Genomic DNA, 18,871 nt, shown 5'->3' on the forward strand with positions numbered 1-18,871 from the left:
AGTCTTAAAAAACACAAATATGGAAGTCAGAATAATCAAGGTCAAGTTGATGAATTTTACTGGACTAGAGAATTGTTTTAAGTCCATGTTGGGATTACAAAAATGTTTCACGGATTCTTTAGAATCCTAATAAGAGATCACGACCTTTGAGTCAAACGAGTTGGTTGTGAAAGATTTATCGTTTCAAAACGCAAAAACGGACACCGATATTGCGGGATGGCGAGCGACCCCGAAAACACGAAAATGTCAGGGAATTTTCGGATTCTTTTTCTTTCGGGATTTCTTTTATTTTACCCACTTTCTTGCCTCCTAAAAAATAATGCTGAGACAATTATGATAAAATCGTAAGACAACGATTGTGAATCTTGTGAACATTTATGTAATCCTAACACTTGTTTTGTTTGGCAAAATAAGCCATTATGATTCCTCCTATTTTTTGTTTAAATTTAATTTTTGCTCAAAGTTTGTTTATATACACTGAAAAAAAAATTAAGACAATGACAACCTCATCCCGAAGTTGTAAATGAAGCGAATAGATGAATTAAAAGAACATATCTGTCATATCTAGTCCATGTGCGGTTGAGTCAACTACATAAAGATTGTTGTTACTAACTTATAGAGAGTTTGAAATAAACTTATTGATCATTTTTATAATATATAACATATTTTTGTATCCCAACCATTGGTAGCTCAGTTGGTACAGCGGTGGACTTAAGACACTAAAATCAATAGTATTCCATATGTCGCTAGTTCAAATCCATCTCGAAGAATTCTAATTCCTTTTTAAACCTGCTCATGTGATTGTGACAATCACATCAGTATTTGTTAAAATAAAAAAAAGATTATTTAAAACTATGTTGCATTTCAAAACAACAATATTTTAAATTTGTTAGACAGTAAATTACTTTCATACAAACAACTCATGCGTTTGTGTCAACTTCTTCGTTTAACACCGTACGTAGTTGTATCACATTCGTGGGCCTATTCACCATATTTGATCTCGCGATGAGGTTGAGACAATCTCATATCGATTGATTTTAAGAATTTTTTTTTTCAGTGTAGAAAAGAACCATACTGTCGCCATAAAACACTTATTTAGTTCGAAATCGAATCCAAACATTTTTTTTTTAATTTTATTATTTAATATAATTATTATCGATTTTTTTTGTGTGTTAAAATTGTAATTTTTTTTTTTGATAAGTATTGTTTTTTTATCTCTGTGCAATTCCAAAATTATAGTCAAAAATAGTCATTTAGTAATTAGCAAAATTCCTTAAATACAATATATTAATTCAGGGCATAGGTTAAAGAGAAATCTCAATAACACGACCCAAATAACGTGTAAGATTTCAATTCGAAGTTAGTTTTGGCAGCTATGATTTTTTTTTCTCTGGAGAATGAGTAATTTTTTTTGCGCGAGTTTTTTATGCACTTATGCCCTGAAATATTTTTTTAAACAAAATTTTAACAGTATAATCAAAAAATGTAGCTAGCAATCCAAATGGCCTAAATAGTGTAGGCATTGATTTTTGTTAAGGTAGTATGCACACGGTTCTTACAAATAATACTTCTTGGGAAGTGTAATTTGATTTAACACGAACCAATTTTGATGATTTTCGGTTTAGAGATGGTAATTTTTTCAGTTTAGAGATGGCAACTCCCCGAAAATGGGACAAGAACACTTCGAAGAATTACTTCCAAGTATTTCCTACTATACAGGGTGTTCTATTATTGACTGCAAAAAAATTGCCTGCTGAAAAAGCTGAGAAAATTAAGAAGAAAATGTTCTTTACCAAATTTGGATCTGAAGCCTATTTAACGAGATAATTATCTTACTCTTATAATCAATTAATATAAAATACATTTCCGCAATACATAAGGCCGTCTCATTCTCTAAGTAATGGAAGTTGGTGTTAAGGGGGTAGACTAAGCGAGGGGTGAATTATTAATTTCAAAACTTAGTCTTGAATCTGAGTTTAGACCGTAAGCATACTATCTTGTCATTAAATTCTTATTTTTTCATATCAAATTCTTGTTTTTTTCTTTCAAAAAGAAAAACCAATCAATGCAATGCAATGTTTATAATTTAAAATTAATTTTAATAATTTACAAAACAAACTACTCGTAAGTGTTAAAAATTTAGGCATATTACAGTGGCGGATTTAAGAAGAAAGGCCCTGGATCGAGTCAATTGTTCCTTTGTCCAATGTTTAAATTCGCCATTGGAAACATACAAAAAGAAATGTACTTATTTTTAAATTTTTTTAAAATGTTAATTATAAATCCTGGACACATCAAAAACTGTTTATTATATTTATAATTCGGAAAATAATGAAAATTTTACACTGTTTGTAGTATTTTCTTTTTTATAAAATAAAACTAATTTTTTATTATGAAGTAAAAAGTATTATTCTTTTTCAAAATTTTCCATACAGGTTTTTCATTTTGCTATAATTATTTGGAACTTTAAGCGGTAGGTATCCGTCAAAAGTAGGTATTTGTAACATAATCTTTGAAGGGAAAAATTCGATTTTTTCAGTGATGGATTTGAAGCCACATTCTTGACATGCGTCCACGTGTAAGCGCGGATTCGTACAAAATTAGAAAATAAAGCTTTTTCCTTCATTACAGACCTTGGCGCAATCTAATCCGGTCTCTTTGGATCTCAGAAGATGATCATTCCAAAAACTGAACGGAATGAAAATGTTGGCTCTACTGTCAGATTCATAAAATATCTCGAAAATTACTCATCTAATGGTCAAATAAAGACGATTTTTGTAATTTTCGGGTCAAAATTACCTTAAAAACTTAGTTTTATCGAAATCGGAAACAAAAATTTTTTTTACACTTTTTGCAATTTGTAAAAATCGAAAAAATCATAAAAAATTCAAAAAAACACAATTTTTGTAATTTTTGGTTGGGTTGGGTTGGGTTAGGTTGGGTTAGGTTGGGTTAGGTTGGGTTAGGTTGGGTTAGGTTGGGTTAGGTTGGGTTAGGTTGGGTTAGGCTGGGTTAGGCTGGGTTAGGCTGGGTTAGGTTGGGTTGGGTTGAGTGTGGGTGTGGGAGTGGGAGTGGGAGTGGGTGTGGGTGTGGGTGTGGGTGTGGGAGTGGGTGTGGGAGTGGGTGTGGGTGTGGGAGTGGGAGTGGGTGTGGGAGTGGGTGTGGATGTGAGTGGGCTGAGTGTGGGTTGAGTGTGGGTGTGGGTGTGGGTGTGGGTGTGGTTGTGGGAGTGGGTGTGGGAGTGGGAGTGAGTGTGGGTGTGTTGAGTTGGGTTTTTTTTTCAATTTTATTGATCATTTATAATGAATTTTTCCATACAATCTCAGTTTTCGGAATAGCTTTGTTTTTACGATTATCGAGATTACTGTATATCATATTTTAAGGATTTCACGCTCCGGGTGAATTGCTGTTTTGACCATAAACGATTGAGACTTTTAAAAGAATTATAAAAAATAAAATGATAGTGATTTTTTTATATAAAAATTGATTAAATAAAAGATTAATTTGAATTGTCTGACTCAATAAAAATAATTTCAATAAAATTTCAATTCTATTTGATACTTTGAATTCTAAGACATTTTTATAAAAATGACGGTACGATTAATAATTTTATTTAAATAGTTTATCAAAAGATAATAACACTTACATTTGATTATGTAATTATTTTTTTTTATACAGTATGTACTCCTTTATTATATTTACAGGGTGGGTATTTTGATGTTGAAAGCCTGAAACAATTGCTCTCTTTGGTATTTGAGCTCTTTCTTTAGCAAAAATGCTTTTACAGGATTGTTAATAGAGCTTTTTTGGGTAACGTAGCATTCCTTTATAGACAGCGTGTAAGTTTTCATGCTATAAACAGTGCGGGTTTAAAAGTTTGCGATACTTCATTAAATGGGAATCCTTTTGTGGGAAGGAGCTTAATGTCTTTGGAAGCTTGCTTAAACATTTCTTTGAGTCCTAGTATTTTTTATGGCTTTGTAGTTTTGATCTCGGTTTTTGGTTTATTTAGGATAATTAAGATCCACAAAAGTTAATAATTTAGTTCATTTGACGATCAGAGAAGTACTTTTCATGTTATCGCGTTAAATGGGTAGAAAATATCGTTAGTGATATAGGATTTTAGTTGATATCTCAAAAACTACGCGCCCTATCGACAAATGTACATCATTTTTGTGTTTTATGGGTTAAAATTACCTTTGTAAACTGAGTTTTATCAATTTCCGGAACAAAAATTTTTTTGTAAATTTTTCGATTTTTTCTAAGGGGTACCCCTTAAGAAAATTGCAAAAAATCGAAAAAAAAATTTTTCGTCTGATTTTGATAAAACTCATTTTACAAGGTAATTTTGACCCAAAAAATTCAAAAATCGCATCTATTCCACGATTGGACGTATGATTTTCAAGATATCGCCTAAAATCGTATTCGAAAGCAGTATATCTCGAAAGCTATCTATCGAAACGAAGAATGGAGGCGATTTTTGTGTTTTTTGGGTCAAAATTACCTTGTAAACTGAGTTTTATCAATTTCCGGAACACAAATTTTTTTGTAAAATTTTCGATTTTTTTGAAGGGGTACCCCTTAAGAAAATTGCAAAAAATCGAGAAAAAAAATGTTTCGTCTGATTTTGATAAAACTCAGTTTATAAGGTAATTTTGACCCGAAAAATTCAAAAATCGCATCTATTCCACGATTGGATGTATCATTTTCAAGATATCGCCTAAAATCGTATTGTACCCCTTAGAAAAAATCTATCCCCTTAAATCTTGTAAAGAAAACGATTTCCCGGAGCGATTTCAGGTGATATCTCGGCTTATCAAATCATCGAACAAACTGGATTGTACTTTAAGGGTTCCCTCTACGCATGAAAATCGACCTGGCAAGAATCCAAGTTAATTCTCACAAGATTATGCCTCCAGCCAAAGTGGAATTTAACCTTTCAGTGGAGTTTCATTCCGAACGTGGACATACAAATCTGATTGAACTACAATTTGTAAAATTTATTTGCCAGGGTTATATTTAAATAGAGCAGAAAAAAAAGAAAAATTACATCTCAATCAATCAATTGCAATTTTTTCAAAAAATCTATTTATCTTTTAACCTTTGAGTTTTATCGACCTTCGCAATGTAACTAAAAGAATATTTTATAAAATTTTTGTAAAATTTCTAAAATCATTTCTCAGTACTATAAAAGAGTGAACATTTTAAGCAGGAAAATCATTTAATATTTATCAAGAAATAGAAAAGCTTAAACATATTTTATCTTTTTTCTCGATTCAAAATTTTACCCTAAACTACTAAAGCCATCTTTGACTTCTTTTGTGAAACGAAATTTTAAATAAAAGAACTTTAGAACAGCGGTCATATTTCTATTACTTATTTTTTTTATTCGATTTGATATGGAAATTAAAAAGAAAAATAATTATCTAAATAAACATTTTCTAAATACAAAACACTTGAATTTTGCATACTGAAATTGATTTTTAAAAAGTATAGCCTCGACCAATTTAATTAACAATCATTGTACAGCCTTGTTTACACATCTGTAAACAATTTGTAAAAAACGTCTAGACTGTAAATTAAATAAATATTTTTTCTTTTCAATTATAAATACATAAAAATTGATTACAAATTTAAGGAAAAGTACTCAAAAGGCTTCAATTTTTTTGATAGTATTTTCAAATATATTTTGTCTCCTTAAAACCACCTCCTTACTCCAGTGGCGGATTTAGAGATTTGCCGCCCGTAGGCTATTCAATTTTTGCCGCCTCTAAATTTTGATATCTTAGTTCACAATCATATCAATTATCTATCAATAAAATTGCAACTTTATGATTTGTGCTCCATTATCCTCATTACATCAACTTTTCCCGTATGGTTAGTATCATCGAGAACTATGGTACCGTGTTAGATCCTTGATTATTTTTACAGCAAAGAATTATCAAAAAACAATATTTTATGCAAAAAATATCTCAAACATGTACCAATTTTAAAGTAAGTTAAGGTATGTGTTAAAACTATATAATACTTATGTAATAGGAATAAAGCTTACACAAAAAATCTAGATTTGGCGAACGTTGATAAATATTTATTATTACACTTCCAGTTACAAAACAACACAATAAATATATCCTTTCTTAATTATTTGTTAGTATTATAATTCAAGTCAAATTATAAAAGCATTACAATACTATTTTGCGACACTTTGAATTCGCAAAATCATTTATTATATCGTCGTACGAAATCTTGTTTATTAGCTCTGACTCTATGCACAAGAGAGCTAAAGCGTTTAGCTTTTCTTGACTTAAAGTCGATCGGAGGTAGTTCTTTACTCTCTTCAAGCAAAAGAAGCTTCTTTCACCTGAACAATTTGTCGCTGGTGTACAAAGAGCTATACGAAGTACTATATCCAAGTTTGGATAAATGCTTCCTAGATTCTGATCTCGCAGGAATAAAGACAGACTTTTTAATGATCCAGAAATTGGTTTTATTGAAATTCTTTCAGATGAAAGGTAGCTTTGAAAGTGTACGCATTCTTGAACTAAGTCTGTTTCTAAATCATTAGGATACATTTTTTCTAAAAAACTGGCTTTTTCCGTTTATGAACTAAATTTGTAAATTTGCCGCCCCTTAAAATTTGCCGCCCTAGGCTCCAGCCTACTCAGCCTGCTGGTAAATCCGCCACTGCCTTACTCAAATCACGTGAAATTTTTCAACCCCTTAGTTCAATTTGATATGGATGTATAGTGGTGCACAAAGCCCTAAAAATGTCGAAAAAATCGGTTCACTTCCTGGAAATCCCATCCCCCACAAATCGTTTTTATAACTATTATTCTTTCTAGTAAAAAATCCTAGAAGTATTCGATGAGTATCGTCAAACTAGCGAATTGGCGTCAATTTGACGCCAGAATATGTATCATTACGCGTTTTTTACCTACTCCTATAATCGAATTCCAACTCATTTGGACTTGCTAAAGAAGCCTAAATATATCAGGAAACAAATAAACAGTTCGATCAGGTTCTAAGGATTATAAAACGGATATAAAATCCACTCAATCCCTTTCCGTTGACTTTCGATACAGTACATAAGTCTATATATCAATGGAAAAAATGACAAAAAACCAAAAAGAGCTTGATTTTTTTTGGCGGTATTTTCAAATAAATTTTGTGTGTGTGTGAATCTCAAATATAATAATAAAGACATTAATTTTAATATAAATATGATTGCGAACTCTTTTAAATTACAATAACTGATATTATGCAATGAAAATTAATTAATGTCAATTAATAAATAGATACTAGAAATATAATATATTAATATTAATTATTTCATATAAAATGGAATCACTTGATTTATTCAACAAAGAATTCTGTTCATTTGATTTAGATATGCAAACGTTTATGTATTTAAGAAAGGAACCGTTTTTGTTTGAAGAATGTCGCAAACATATGTTTATGAAATTAATTATTTTTAAGAATTCGATGAGTAATTTTTCAAGTTATTTTGAATGAAGTATAAAAAAAAAACAAAAGATAGGAAAAAAATTATATATTTATAATCTTATCGGTTACTATAAAATTGATTTTAAGTACTTCGCGCGTTTAAATAAATTTTATTTACTGGTTTTACATTCTTAAAGTGCATTCAAATTTTAATATGTTTACTGGGGTCAAGGTAGACTCTGGAGATTAAAGTAGAAAATAATATGCTTTGCATATACAGATATATTTCTTAAGGTACATGTACACTGTTGCTAGATTTGCTCTTTGAAGCTCTTCTCAGAGCTTTTTAGAACTTTCCGTTGCTCTAGATGGAGTTTAAAAGTTTATTTAGCTCTGTAGAGGTTTTTTTACAGCTTTCTGTAAATCTAGTAAGAGATTTTGAGCTCCCTAAAGTTTTCTGAATATATTCCCAGAGCTTTGTAGCTCTAGGCGGAGATTTAATGCTCTCCGTAACTCTAGTTAGAGCAGTAGAGGTTTTCAATTCTCTCTGCAGGTTTAGCTAGAGCTATAGTGCTCTCTAAAGCTCTCTGCAGGTCAAGATAGAGATAAATACTTAAATAATTACATTTTGGAACAGTTTCGGGAAATGCCATCTGTTTGTGCGCAAGTGAACGAAGTTGGAAGTTAAGGATAAAGCCAACCAGCGATTATTTTCTGAGTAATTTTAATTAAAAAAACACAAGAATCGAATTAATTGAACGAACGAATCTGAGACAACTCTTGAAATTTTACACGCAGAGCGATTTTTTTGGCCTCCTTTCCAAGTAAGTGTAAAAAAATTGATTTTCGATTCCGCTTAATCTCAGTATGTAAGATCATTTTGCACGAAAAATACAAAAATTGAGTTCATTTTACGATTGAATTCGTGGTTTTTGAGATATTGCCTAAAATATTATACGAAGGTATCTTGGAGCAATTACAGGATATATTATTAAAACTACTAGTGTTGTGGTAAAACTAACAATATTTTTGTATTTCTGAAATCCTGTTTCTGACGAATACGCCAATAAAGCCACGGTCAAAGGTAATATTTGAAATAAATGGAAAAAAATTGAATATGGCGCCACGTAATGACATAAATAAAGTGTTGCCAATTATAATTTGAGGTTAAATAAGAATATGATAAGTCGATATTAGAGTGTATATTGTGTGAACGTAGTTATTGTGAATTTTTGTAAAAAAGTGAGTGTGTATGAAAAGAATCAAGTGACTGAGTGACTGAGTCACACAACAACCAAATAAACTAGAAACAAAAATTATTATACTTTATACATTTGTTGAGTGTTCACTGTACATGACATGTAATCTTGAGTGTTCTAAAAAAACTGCTGTAGCATTGGGTGGTAATAAACGTCATTTAAAATTTTGTTGTCGAAATCATATTTTTAAGAAAATAGTGTTTTACGAGTAAATTTCGAAAAAAAAATCCATCAAAATGTTTAGTTGGTTATCGAAGGAAAACAGTAAACAAGAAATGTACGAGTCAGTGGTATCGGGTTTGAAATCAATTTATCGTGAAAAGTTACTACCTTTGGAACAACATTATCAGTTCCATGATTTTCATTCACCACAATTGGACGATCCAGATTTCGATGCAAAACCATTGATCCTCCTGGTTGGACAATATTCCACTGGTAAAACAACATTTATACAATATTTGTTAGAACGAGATTTTCCTGGAATACGAATTGGTCCGGAACCGACAACAGATCGTTTTATAGCGGTTATGTACGATGAAAAAGAAGGTGTTATCCCTGGTAACGCGCTTGTTGTGGACCCAAAACGACAATTTCGTCCATTATCTAAGTTTGGTAACGCATTTTTGAATCGATTTCAATGTTCACTTGTTTCGTCGCCAGTGTTAAAAGGTATTTCGATTGTGGATACACCGGGTATTTTATCCGGTGAAAAACAACGAGTGGATCGTGGATACGATTTTACGGGTGTGTTGGAATGGTTTGCGGAACGTGTGGATCGAATTATTTTATTGTTTGATGCACATAAATTGGATATTTCGGATGAGTTTCGACGATCGATTGAAGCGCTTCGAGGACATGACGATAAAATTCGAATTGTGTTAAATAAAGCGGATATGATCGATCATCAACAGTTAATGCGAGTTTATGGTGCGTTAATGTGGTCGTTAGGGAAAGTTTTACAAACACCGGAAGTGGCGAGAGTGTATATTGGATCATTCTGGGATAAACCGTTACGGTATGATGTGAATCGAAAACTTTTCGAAGATGAAGAACAAGATTTATTTAAAGATTTACAATCGTTACCACGTAATGCGGCGTTACGTAAATTAAACGATTTAATAAAACGTGCGCGTTTAGCAAAAGTTCATGCGTATATAATCGCGGAGTTACGTAAAGATATGCCGTCGATGTTTGGTAAAGACGGTAAGAAAAAGGAGTTGATTAAGAATTTAGGACAAATTTATGATAAATTACAAAAAGAACATCAAATATCACCCGGTGATTTCCCAGAATTACGAAAAATGCAAGAAAATTTACAGAATCATGATTTTACGAAATTCCATCCGATTAAACAACGATTATTGGATGTTGTGGATAAAATGTTAGCTGAAGATATTTCGAAATTAATGTCGATGATCCCACAGGATGAAGAAATCCATGATATTGAACCATTGGTTCAAGGTAATTCAATTTTTTTATATCAAACTTTCTGGCATGTAAAATATTTTAAGCAGAGGCGTATTTAGAGAGGAAAGGGGCTTATACAGGTCATTTTTTATTCCATAAGGTTTTTCATTTCAAAGATTTGCCCATATTAGATCATACGCAGATCAAATTAAGGGAGAAATATCCTTTATTTGTTCCTCTAAATGCGCCACAGGTCAAATCTATTATAGACCTAAAAACTTATTTAACCTTTAAAAATCCATAAGGTGGCTTCTAATTCCTACAGGAATTATTTTAAATTTGAAGAAAAATTAATTTTAAAAGGATTTTTTTTTAAATCTTACAGGAATTTTGTCAAATTTCGAGACGGATCTGAAAATATTTTAGAATTCCGTTGAATTTCAGAAATATTTTTAAATGGTATAAACCTGTAGGAATTTTTTTGCCCTTATCATAAGAAATTCTATAAAAACTTTCACGAAAAATCATTTCTTTCAAAATCCTTCCTGTCAAAAGTGGGTTATTAAATCCCACAGGAACCTCTTCGTTATTTATAAATAGACTTCACAATCCTACCAGTATTCCTGTTTAATTCCTTATTAATCCCAATTCCTGTTAAATTTCAGAAAAAATCAACACGATAATATCAAAAAAGATCCTTAAATCCAGTAAGAAATGTTAATTTTTCTCATTTAAAAAAAGGGGCGTTTTTCATTTTTAAGGTTCTGTATTTGACTGGTAGAGTTGTTTCTCTTCCCAAATATACAGGGTGTTCCGTAACTCGATGAACACAGCTTAAGAGCATATTCTTTACATATTTTTAAGTCGAAAGTGCCTTTTATACTTTTGTCCAAAAACTAATAGTTAAGGAGTTATGGGCACTAAAGTAAAAACCTTCTTGACTTAAGTAGATAAATGTTTTATATTCGCTGCTCTTTTCGACCATATTAAGACTAGCTTCTTCGTCGGAAACAAGGCACTTTGGATTTAAAATTATCCAAAGAATACGTTCTTAAACTATGTCCATCGAGTCACAGAACATCCTGTATATGTTGCCAAAAAAAACGAATACCCTCAACATTAGTTTTTTAGGATTTAAAAATGAAAATTGACTGAATTCATAGCCAAAGCTTTGTCATTTTCAAAACACTCTGTATATGTATTCAAATCGTGTTCTAAAAGCTCTTGGACGATATCCGAAATACATAGCTTTGAAAAGAACTGCCCCTCCCCAGAAAAATTGAGGATATGAAGCATTTAAACGATATCCTTTTTTTTTTACACTTGGTTATAGGAGGTGCCTTCGAAGGAGTCAGTGACGTCTCATCACCATTTGGTTATAAACGTGGAGAAGGTGTTGACGCTGGTGCTGGTGATCCTGAATGGATTATTGCCAAAGATAAGAAACAATATGATGAAATGTTTAATAAACTATCACCGGTTGATGGTAAAATTACTGGAGCAGGTATGAATTTTTTTTTTAAATTTGTATTTTAATTTAAAAAGGGGTCCATAGACGTTCAATTTTTTGTTCTGATTAAATAAAACTTGGAGTCATCTGTCCCATTTCATTTGCAACAGAAATTATTGCAATGTGTAACAGAATACCGTGTATTTCAAAATTTTATTAATTTATACGTTAATTAATTACAAAATATTTATTTACTAATTAGTTTCCAAAAAAAGAACTTGAAAAAAATTATCTAAAATATTTTATCACACGTTTTTTTTAAAACAACAATCACACTAGTTTTGAAATTTGACACGCTTTTGAGGGGCGTATTTTCAATGTTGTTAATAGCTTCCTTTTTATTCAAATTTCATAAAATTTAAAGTGAAGAATACACATGCTTGTAGTATGTATAATAACATGTATGTCCTCTTTGAAAGCAATTTGGAAGCAAGGATGGTTTCCGGTGATATATTCTATTACGAGAAAATGAGGTTATAGAAATGCACAAAGCTTCTTTAATCAAGATTTCTCTCCGGCCGGGAAGTCTAAAGTTTCAACCTCAAAGTAAGCTTCTAAAGTTGCACATAACATGAGAGAAGGTCTTCAACCCCCTAAAACCTTCTTTTGTAACTTTTTGTATCTTGCTACGAGAATCTCACGAACGATTTTCCCGTGGCATCGAGTGAGCTGCAAGGGTCTTATCATCAGAGCCATTCTTGAAATCCTCATGATCAAAAGTTAATCGTTTCATGCTACGAAAAGTCCACGAGCAATTTTTCTGTCCAAAAAAGTGAGCTGTAGCGGTTAATCTCTAAGTCATTCAAGTCAAGGTATACAAAGTTTACACCCAAGTTTGTAACGCTTAGAAATATTATCTGTCCGTCTGTCTTTGTTCACGATGATTCAAAAACGAAGAGAAATCAGACTGAAATTTTTATAGCGTGCTCAGGACGTAAAAATTGAGGTTGAGTACGTAAATGAGCAACATAGGTCAATTGGGTCTTGGGTCCGTAGGACCCATCTTGTAAACCAATAATGATAGAACAAAAGTTTAAATGTAAAAAATTTTCCTTATAAAAAAATAAACAAGTTTTGTTTGAAACATTTTTTCGTAAACGCGACTGTTTATCCGCGAGGGAGCAAATTAGGACAATTTTTCGTGTCCAAATGCATTTTACGAACAGAATATTTCTTGTAGACCCTGTAATAAGAATGAAATTGTTGACAAATAAAAAAAAAAGTGATTAACATATTGATATGAGTATTGCTGTTGCTGTCAATCAAATCGTACGATTAGTGATTAAAATTAAATATTTAGTGTAACACACTTTTTGAAATAGAACGCCTAAACCTCCTAAATCGTTTAAGCATTCATTTTTTCAAAGGATGTACTTATTATCTTCAATGCTCGCTCAATGCTATCAAATAAACGTCTCTTCCTACCTACATCAACACATAACACCATAATTACCTAATATTTGCATAATTTTAAACGATTTTTATTGCTCTAATACTATCAAGAAATTACCACTTACAACTCAATTCCGTTCCGCATATTTCTATTTCATCGATTTTTTTTTTCAAAACAACACTAATTGTACACGCAGTCAATTTTTTTAACGGATATTATTGGTGGAGGGGGGGGGGAAGGCAACCTTAATCTTTTGAGTTAGAATGGAAGCTCTGGAATTTGAATTATAGAAATATTCAATTTGTTGGAAATAGTTTAAGTGTTGTTCATATATCCTACCGGGTTATCCACCGTTAACCTGCACTTTCACGTTCAGGAGCATTTTTAATCGATATTAGGTCAATATTATTGACCGTATGAGGTGAAAATGGTCGTTTTGTTGTCTTCAATTTTTTTGGATCAATGTTATTGTCTCAATATTTTTCTTAGACGATCAATATAGGGTATCAATATCGATATTGGCTCAGTAATATTGACCGTATTAGCTAAAATGATCATTTTATTGTCTTTAATTTTTTTTAAATCAATATTATTATTTCAATATTTCCCTCAGGTCACTAAAATATTGATTAATATTGATATTGACTCAATAAAATCCACCGTGTGTGAGGTAAAATGATCCCTTTTAGCCTTCAATATTTTCTTTCATCAATATTATGGTTGCGATATTCTCCTTAGGTGATCAATATATTGATCAATATCGATATTGACTCAATAATATTGACCGTATTAGGTAAAATGTTCGTTTAATATCGTTATTTTTTTTTTAAATTAATATTCTTCTCAGACAATCAATATATTGCTCAAAATCGATATTGGCTCAATAATATTGACTCAATATCGATATTGACTCAATAATATTGATCGTATGAGGCTAGTCTGTCGAAATATTTCAGTCAGAAAAATATTTTTAGTAAATTATATAGATTTTTGTGTAGCAGCGCGTGCAAAGTTGCGGGTGTCGTTTGATAATGAATTCAAATAACACTTAGTTTAGCATCAGTTATATAACTGTGTTTTATTTATTTATTGTACAAAAATATATTTTTTAAATTACAGAAATCTGATAGCCTTCAATTTAAAATTGTGCATATTGCGGTTTTTGTTAGTTGTAATTATATAGGTTGTCCTATAAAGAAATCATTAAGTGTGACGTTTTTTTAGGGCCACTTCATTCATCAAATTGTTCATATTAAGTATTTTAATTTTCAAGTTTTTTTAAGTTGTATTTTCGAAAATTAGTTAGCTCCTTTTTTGGAAACTTAGTACAAGGTGGTTCATGAAAAACGATCAGTTATTATACTTAAGGTAAAATGTCCGTAAACTCAGAACTTTTTTTTACAGAATGAAGCTGTATATCTTGAGAATTGTTAAATTCAAAATTTTTGCCCATCCTTAGAGGCTAATGTTACTCCCTGGTGTGACGTCGCATAATTATCTTTAATAAAAATAACATATCTGGCATTTTAGATTTTGACATGTGACGCCACAAATCTTTTGAGACAGAACCCTCTACCCCTTAGATCCCCTCTCTCAATGAAAATTTGAGCCAACTATCAAGAAATTTTTCAATGAACAACAAAAGTGTAATTTTTTATGAACCACTTTGTATATTCAATGAACAATATTTATACAAATTGATAATGGAACGTCCAAACTTCCGGTCTATAAATAATACTCGGATATACATTTCATAATTATTTTCAACAATTATAGTATAAAGATTCATTTTAATGGTCTATATTTTTTTATGTATTTGTACGAGGTGTGCCAAAAATATCGGTCAATCCGTTCGATGACCTTCACAGATATTTCAACAACTTAAAAATAATTTTTATACAATTTTAAAACAAAAGTTGTTTTTGTTGCTTTTTGATTGTTTGATCCAGGTGTTCAATATTGATACAGGGAGTTCCAAAAACATCGATCGATAGTTCGATCGATCGAAAATTAGTAAATTCTGAATGACTGACTGACGGCTAAACGCACAGAATAAGCCGCTGATCGTTGAGACCTGAAACTTGGAGGATGTTTCTTTGTATGACGTAGGCACCCAATAAGAAAGATTTTCCGAAATTCTATCCCTATGGGGACGGGGGGGGGGTGAAAAACAGGGGGAAAGTTTGTATTGGCCACACAACGTGACTTCTTGCTCCAATCCACTTTAAATTTTGTATAAAGATTTTTTTACTATTGCCCAGCGAAGCGGGTGGTTCACAGCCACCAACAGACCCACCCCACGATTGGTTAAGCTCTGTATGTATGTAATATATATCAAGGTATATTAAGTTTAGTCCTAAGTTTGTAACGCTAAGTATAACTAAAAAACGAAGAGATATCAAGCTGGAATTTTTATGGCGTGCTTGAAAATGAGCAACATAAGTCAATTGGGTCTTGATCCGTAGAACACATCTTGTAAATCGTTAGAAACAGAAATTTTTGAAACATTTTCTCGCAAATGTCACTGTTTATCAATGAGGGCGCAAATTAGGAAAAAACTTGGGTGTACATTTTCTCCAAAACTAAATACTTTCAAATTTCTCGAAAAACAACCGCTATAATTGTGTTGATTTTTTAAACTATTCTAATTAAATAATTCAGGCACAGATATTCAACTGTTTCTATACAGGGTATTTGAACAATTAACTCAATCAACTGTTTGTTTTCACTTGTTTATGAAAAAGATTGAACTCTGAATAATCTTTCAATAAATATTGCTGTACAAAAATTATTTCTTTTTGTCGCCATAAATTTACATGACACCCTGTAATTCTAGTCATATTATAAACATTAAATTAGATTCATGTACATTAGTACACATGCGTATTAAAAAAAATGAATCACACCAGCACATTAAAACTTATCAATTGTCCGGTATTGTTAAATAAATTTTTCTGATGTTCAACTACAAAGAGCGGTATTGTTTCATTCGAATTTTTTTTCTAAACATAAATAAGGAATCGATGGACCTTGAGAATGAATTAGTTATTACAAAAATATATAAAAAAAAATAGGCGACTTACATTGAAATACGTAACTTTTGAACATAATTTATAAATAAATGATTTTTAATCACTTTTTTTTTTAGAATTGTTTTTTTTTATTACTAAAGTAACAAAAATTTAATTATAAACATTTATTATTTGTTTGACTAAAAAAATTATGACTTCATGACAATAATTAAACTTATTTTAAAGTTGTTTATCTGTTATTTTTTCATTCTGATAAGACTCAATCAGCAATTGTACCTGTTTAGATATCAAATTTTAGATTTTTTTTTTTAATCGTAATTTTTTAATTGTTTATGATATCTGAGTATTGGGAAAAAAAATTCATGATTCATGCACACTCCGATTACGGGTGTTGGTTCACAGATTTAAGGGGTTATATCCGGTTAAGAGCGCAAAAAAAAACACGTTTTTAATTTCTGTATATATGTAATATATATCAAGGTATACTAAGTTTAGCAAAACAAGAAAATTTTGGTATATGTGTTCATAAAATCACCTAAAGAGTCCATTTCCGGTTGTCTGTCTGTCCGTCTGTCAACATGATAACTCGGAAAAATGAAGCGAGGTATCAAGATGAAATTTTTACAGCGTGCTCAGGACGTAAAAAGTGAAGCTAAGTTCGTAAACGAGCAATAAAGATCAAATTTACTCTATAGATAAAGTAATCTTGAGCTAAAAAACTCAAAAATTGCATTCATTTCGCGATTAGAGTTTTAGTTTTCAAGATATCGCCTGAAATCTTATTTCAAGAGAGAATACCTTAAAAATTATGCTCCTCACCGAGGAATGGGTACGATTTTTGTGTTTTTCGGGTCAAAATTAGCTTATAAACTGAGTTTTATCAATTTCTGAGAGCAAATTTTTTTTGTAAATTTTTCGATTTTTTCTAAGGGGTACCCCTTAAGAAAATTATAAAAAATCGAAAAAAAATTAATGTTTCCAATTTCGATAAAACTCAGTTTATAAGGTTATTTTGATCCGAAAAATACAAAAATCGCATCAATTCCACGATTTAATGTATCGTTTTCATGATATCGCCTAAAATCATATTCAAAAACAGTATATCTCGAAAGCTATCCATTCAATCGGATAATGGATGCGATTTTTGTGTTTTTCGGGTCAAAATTAGCTTGTAAAATGAGTTTTATCAATTTCTGAAACAAAAAAATTTTTGTGAAATTTTCGATTTTTTTGAAGGGGTACCCCTTAAGAAAATTGCAAAAAATCGAAAAAAAATTAATGTTTCCAATTTCGACAAAACTCAGTTTATAAGGTTATTTTGACCCGAAAATTACAAAAATCGCATCGATTCCACGATTAGATGTACCGTTTTCAAGATATCGCCTAAAATCGTATTCGAAAACAGTATATCTCGAAAGTTTTTCATTCAATCGGATAATGGATGCGATTTTTGTACTTTTTGGGTCAAAATTACTCTATAAACCGAGTTTTATCGAAATCGGATATACTAAATTTTTCTCGATTTTTACCATTTTCTTAAAAAGCACCCCCTTAGAGAAAAACCCTATCAAAATTTCGTTACGAAATTCGATAAAACTTGGTTTATAAGATAATTTTGACCCATAAAAAAACCAAAAATTGAGCTCATTTAACGACTCATAGAGCTCACAGCGATTTGAGGGGGTACTTATCAATCTGAAACCAGAAAAAGCCAAAAATGACACCAGAAGAAAAATGGAAAACTCAAACTTCAAACAAAATTCTGGGACTCCCTTTCAGCCGAATTGACTTAGTATCTCTCTGTCTTTATAAAGCAGGATATTGGAAATTTCACATGTACAATTCGTGGAAAAACCTTGAAATGTTAGGTCAAAAATTTTAAAAAACCCCAATAAACTTAGGTTATCTGATAAAATGAATCAAAAATTAATCAAAATTTTGTTTGATTTCAGCTGCAAAATCCCAAATGGTTCAATCAAAATTACCGAACTCAGTACTAGCAAAAATATGGAAATTATCCGATATCGATAAAGATGGATTTTTGGACGATGATGAATTTGCATTGGCAATGCATTTAATCAACATTAAAATCGATGGACACGATTTACCAACAGAATTACCACAACATTTAATACCACCATCAAAAAAACAAAATAAGAAAGTTCTAAATTCAAATAACACTAACGAACATTTTAAGGACTGTGATCAATAATTTAAAGAAATCAATTCTTTTTTTTTTTTTATATATATATATATAAAATATTATAAACAAATTTTTATGTAAACAAATTTAAAGTAATACCCCCACTCCAGACAAAAAAAACAAAACAAGTGAAATTCAGTAATGATTGATTGTATACAAAAATAATAATTGATTTATTTATTCCTCTTTTGGGAAATAACTGTTTTTACAATTTGAGAGAAAAATTTAAAACGAAAATTTATTAGTTTGCAAAAAAAGATAAATAAAAAAAAACACTACATCTTGTATAAAATATTTTGATAACTTATTTATTCGTATTTAATAATAATATTAAATAATATAAGGGAAAATGTGTCTGTTTACACGCTAACGTACAAGCTATTTTCACGTCAAAGTATCTAAAAATTCTTCTTATTAATTAGAAATGGAAACATGTCTTTGAAAATATGAACTATCTACATAAAGGAGTGAGAGTTAGGGGGGGGGGCAGGCTGAGGGAGTGAAAACTACCAAAAGGCACTTTTTATACCATGTATATGAAATATATCAAGGTATACTAAGTTTAGTCCCAAGTTTTTAACGCTATGAACAAAATTTTTGTATAAGTGTTCATAAAATCATCTA

General features: G+C 30.8%; 1 protein-coding gene across 1 annotated transcript; it reads left to right on the forward strand.

Annotated features, from left to right (window-relative positions):
• The first annotated feature begins 8,763 nt into the window (after positions 1-8,763).
• On the forward strand, positions 8,764-18,337 carry LOC123302633 (EH domain-containing protein 3). Its single transcript, XM_044885664.1, has 3 exons — positions 8,764-10,163; positions 11,443-11,613; positions 17,997-18,337. The coding sequence occupies exons 1-3, from the start codon at positions 8,939-8,941 to the stop codon at positions 18,254-18,256; spliced, it is 1,656 nt and encodes a 551-aa protein (XP_044741599.1). The 5' UTR covers positions 8,764-8,938; the 3' UTR covers positions 18,257-18,337.
• Positions 18,338-18,871: the final 534 nt, after the last annotated feature.

This window comes from Chrysoperla carnea, chromosome X (genome assembly GCF_905475395.1).
Source record: "Chrysoperla carnea chromosome X, inChrCarn1.1, whole genome shotgun sequence".
NCBI lineage: Eukaryota > Metazoa > Arthropoda > Insecta > Neuroptera > Chrysopidae > Chrysoperla > Chrysoperla carnea.

What these genes read in the sequence shown, in the direction of transcription:
- LOC123302633 (XM_044885664.1), top strand. Translation starts at nt 8,939, where the DNA reads ATGTTTAGTTGGTTATCGAAGGAAAACAGTAAACAAGAAATGTACGAG. An exon ending in TATTGAACCATTGGTTCAAG is followed by an intron (nt 10,164 to 11,442) that starts GTAATTCAATTT and finishes ACTTGGTTATAG; the next exon opens with GAGGTGCCTTCGAAGGAGTC. An exon ending in TGGTAAAATTACTGGAGCAG is followed by an intron (nt 11,614 to 17,996) that starts GTATGAATTTTT and finishes GTTTGATTTCAG; the next exon opens with CTGCAAAATCCCAAATGGTT.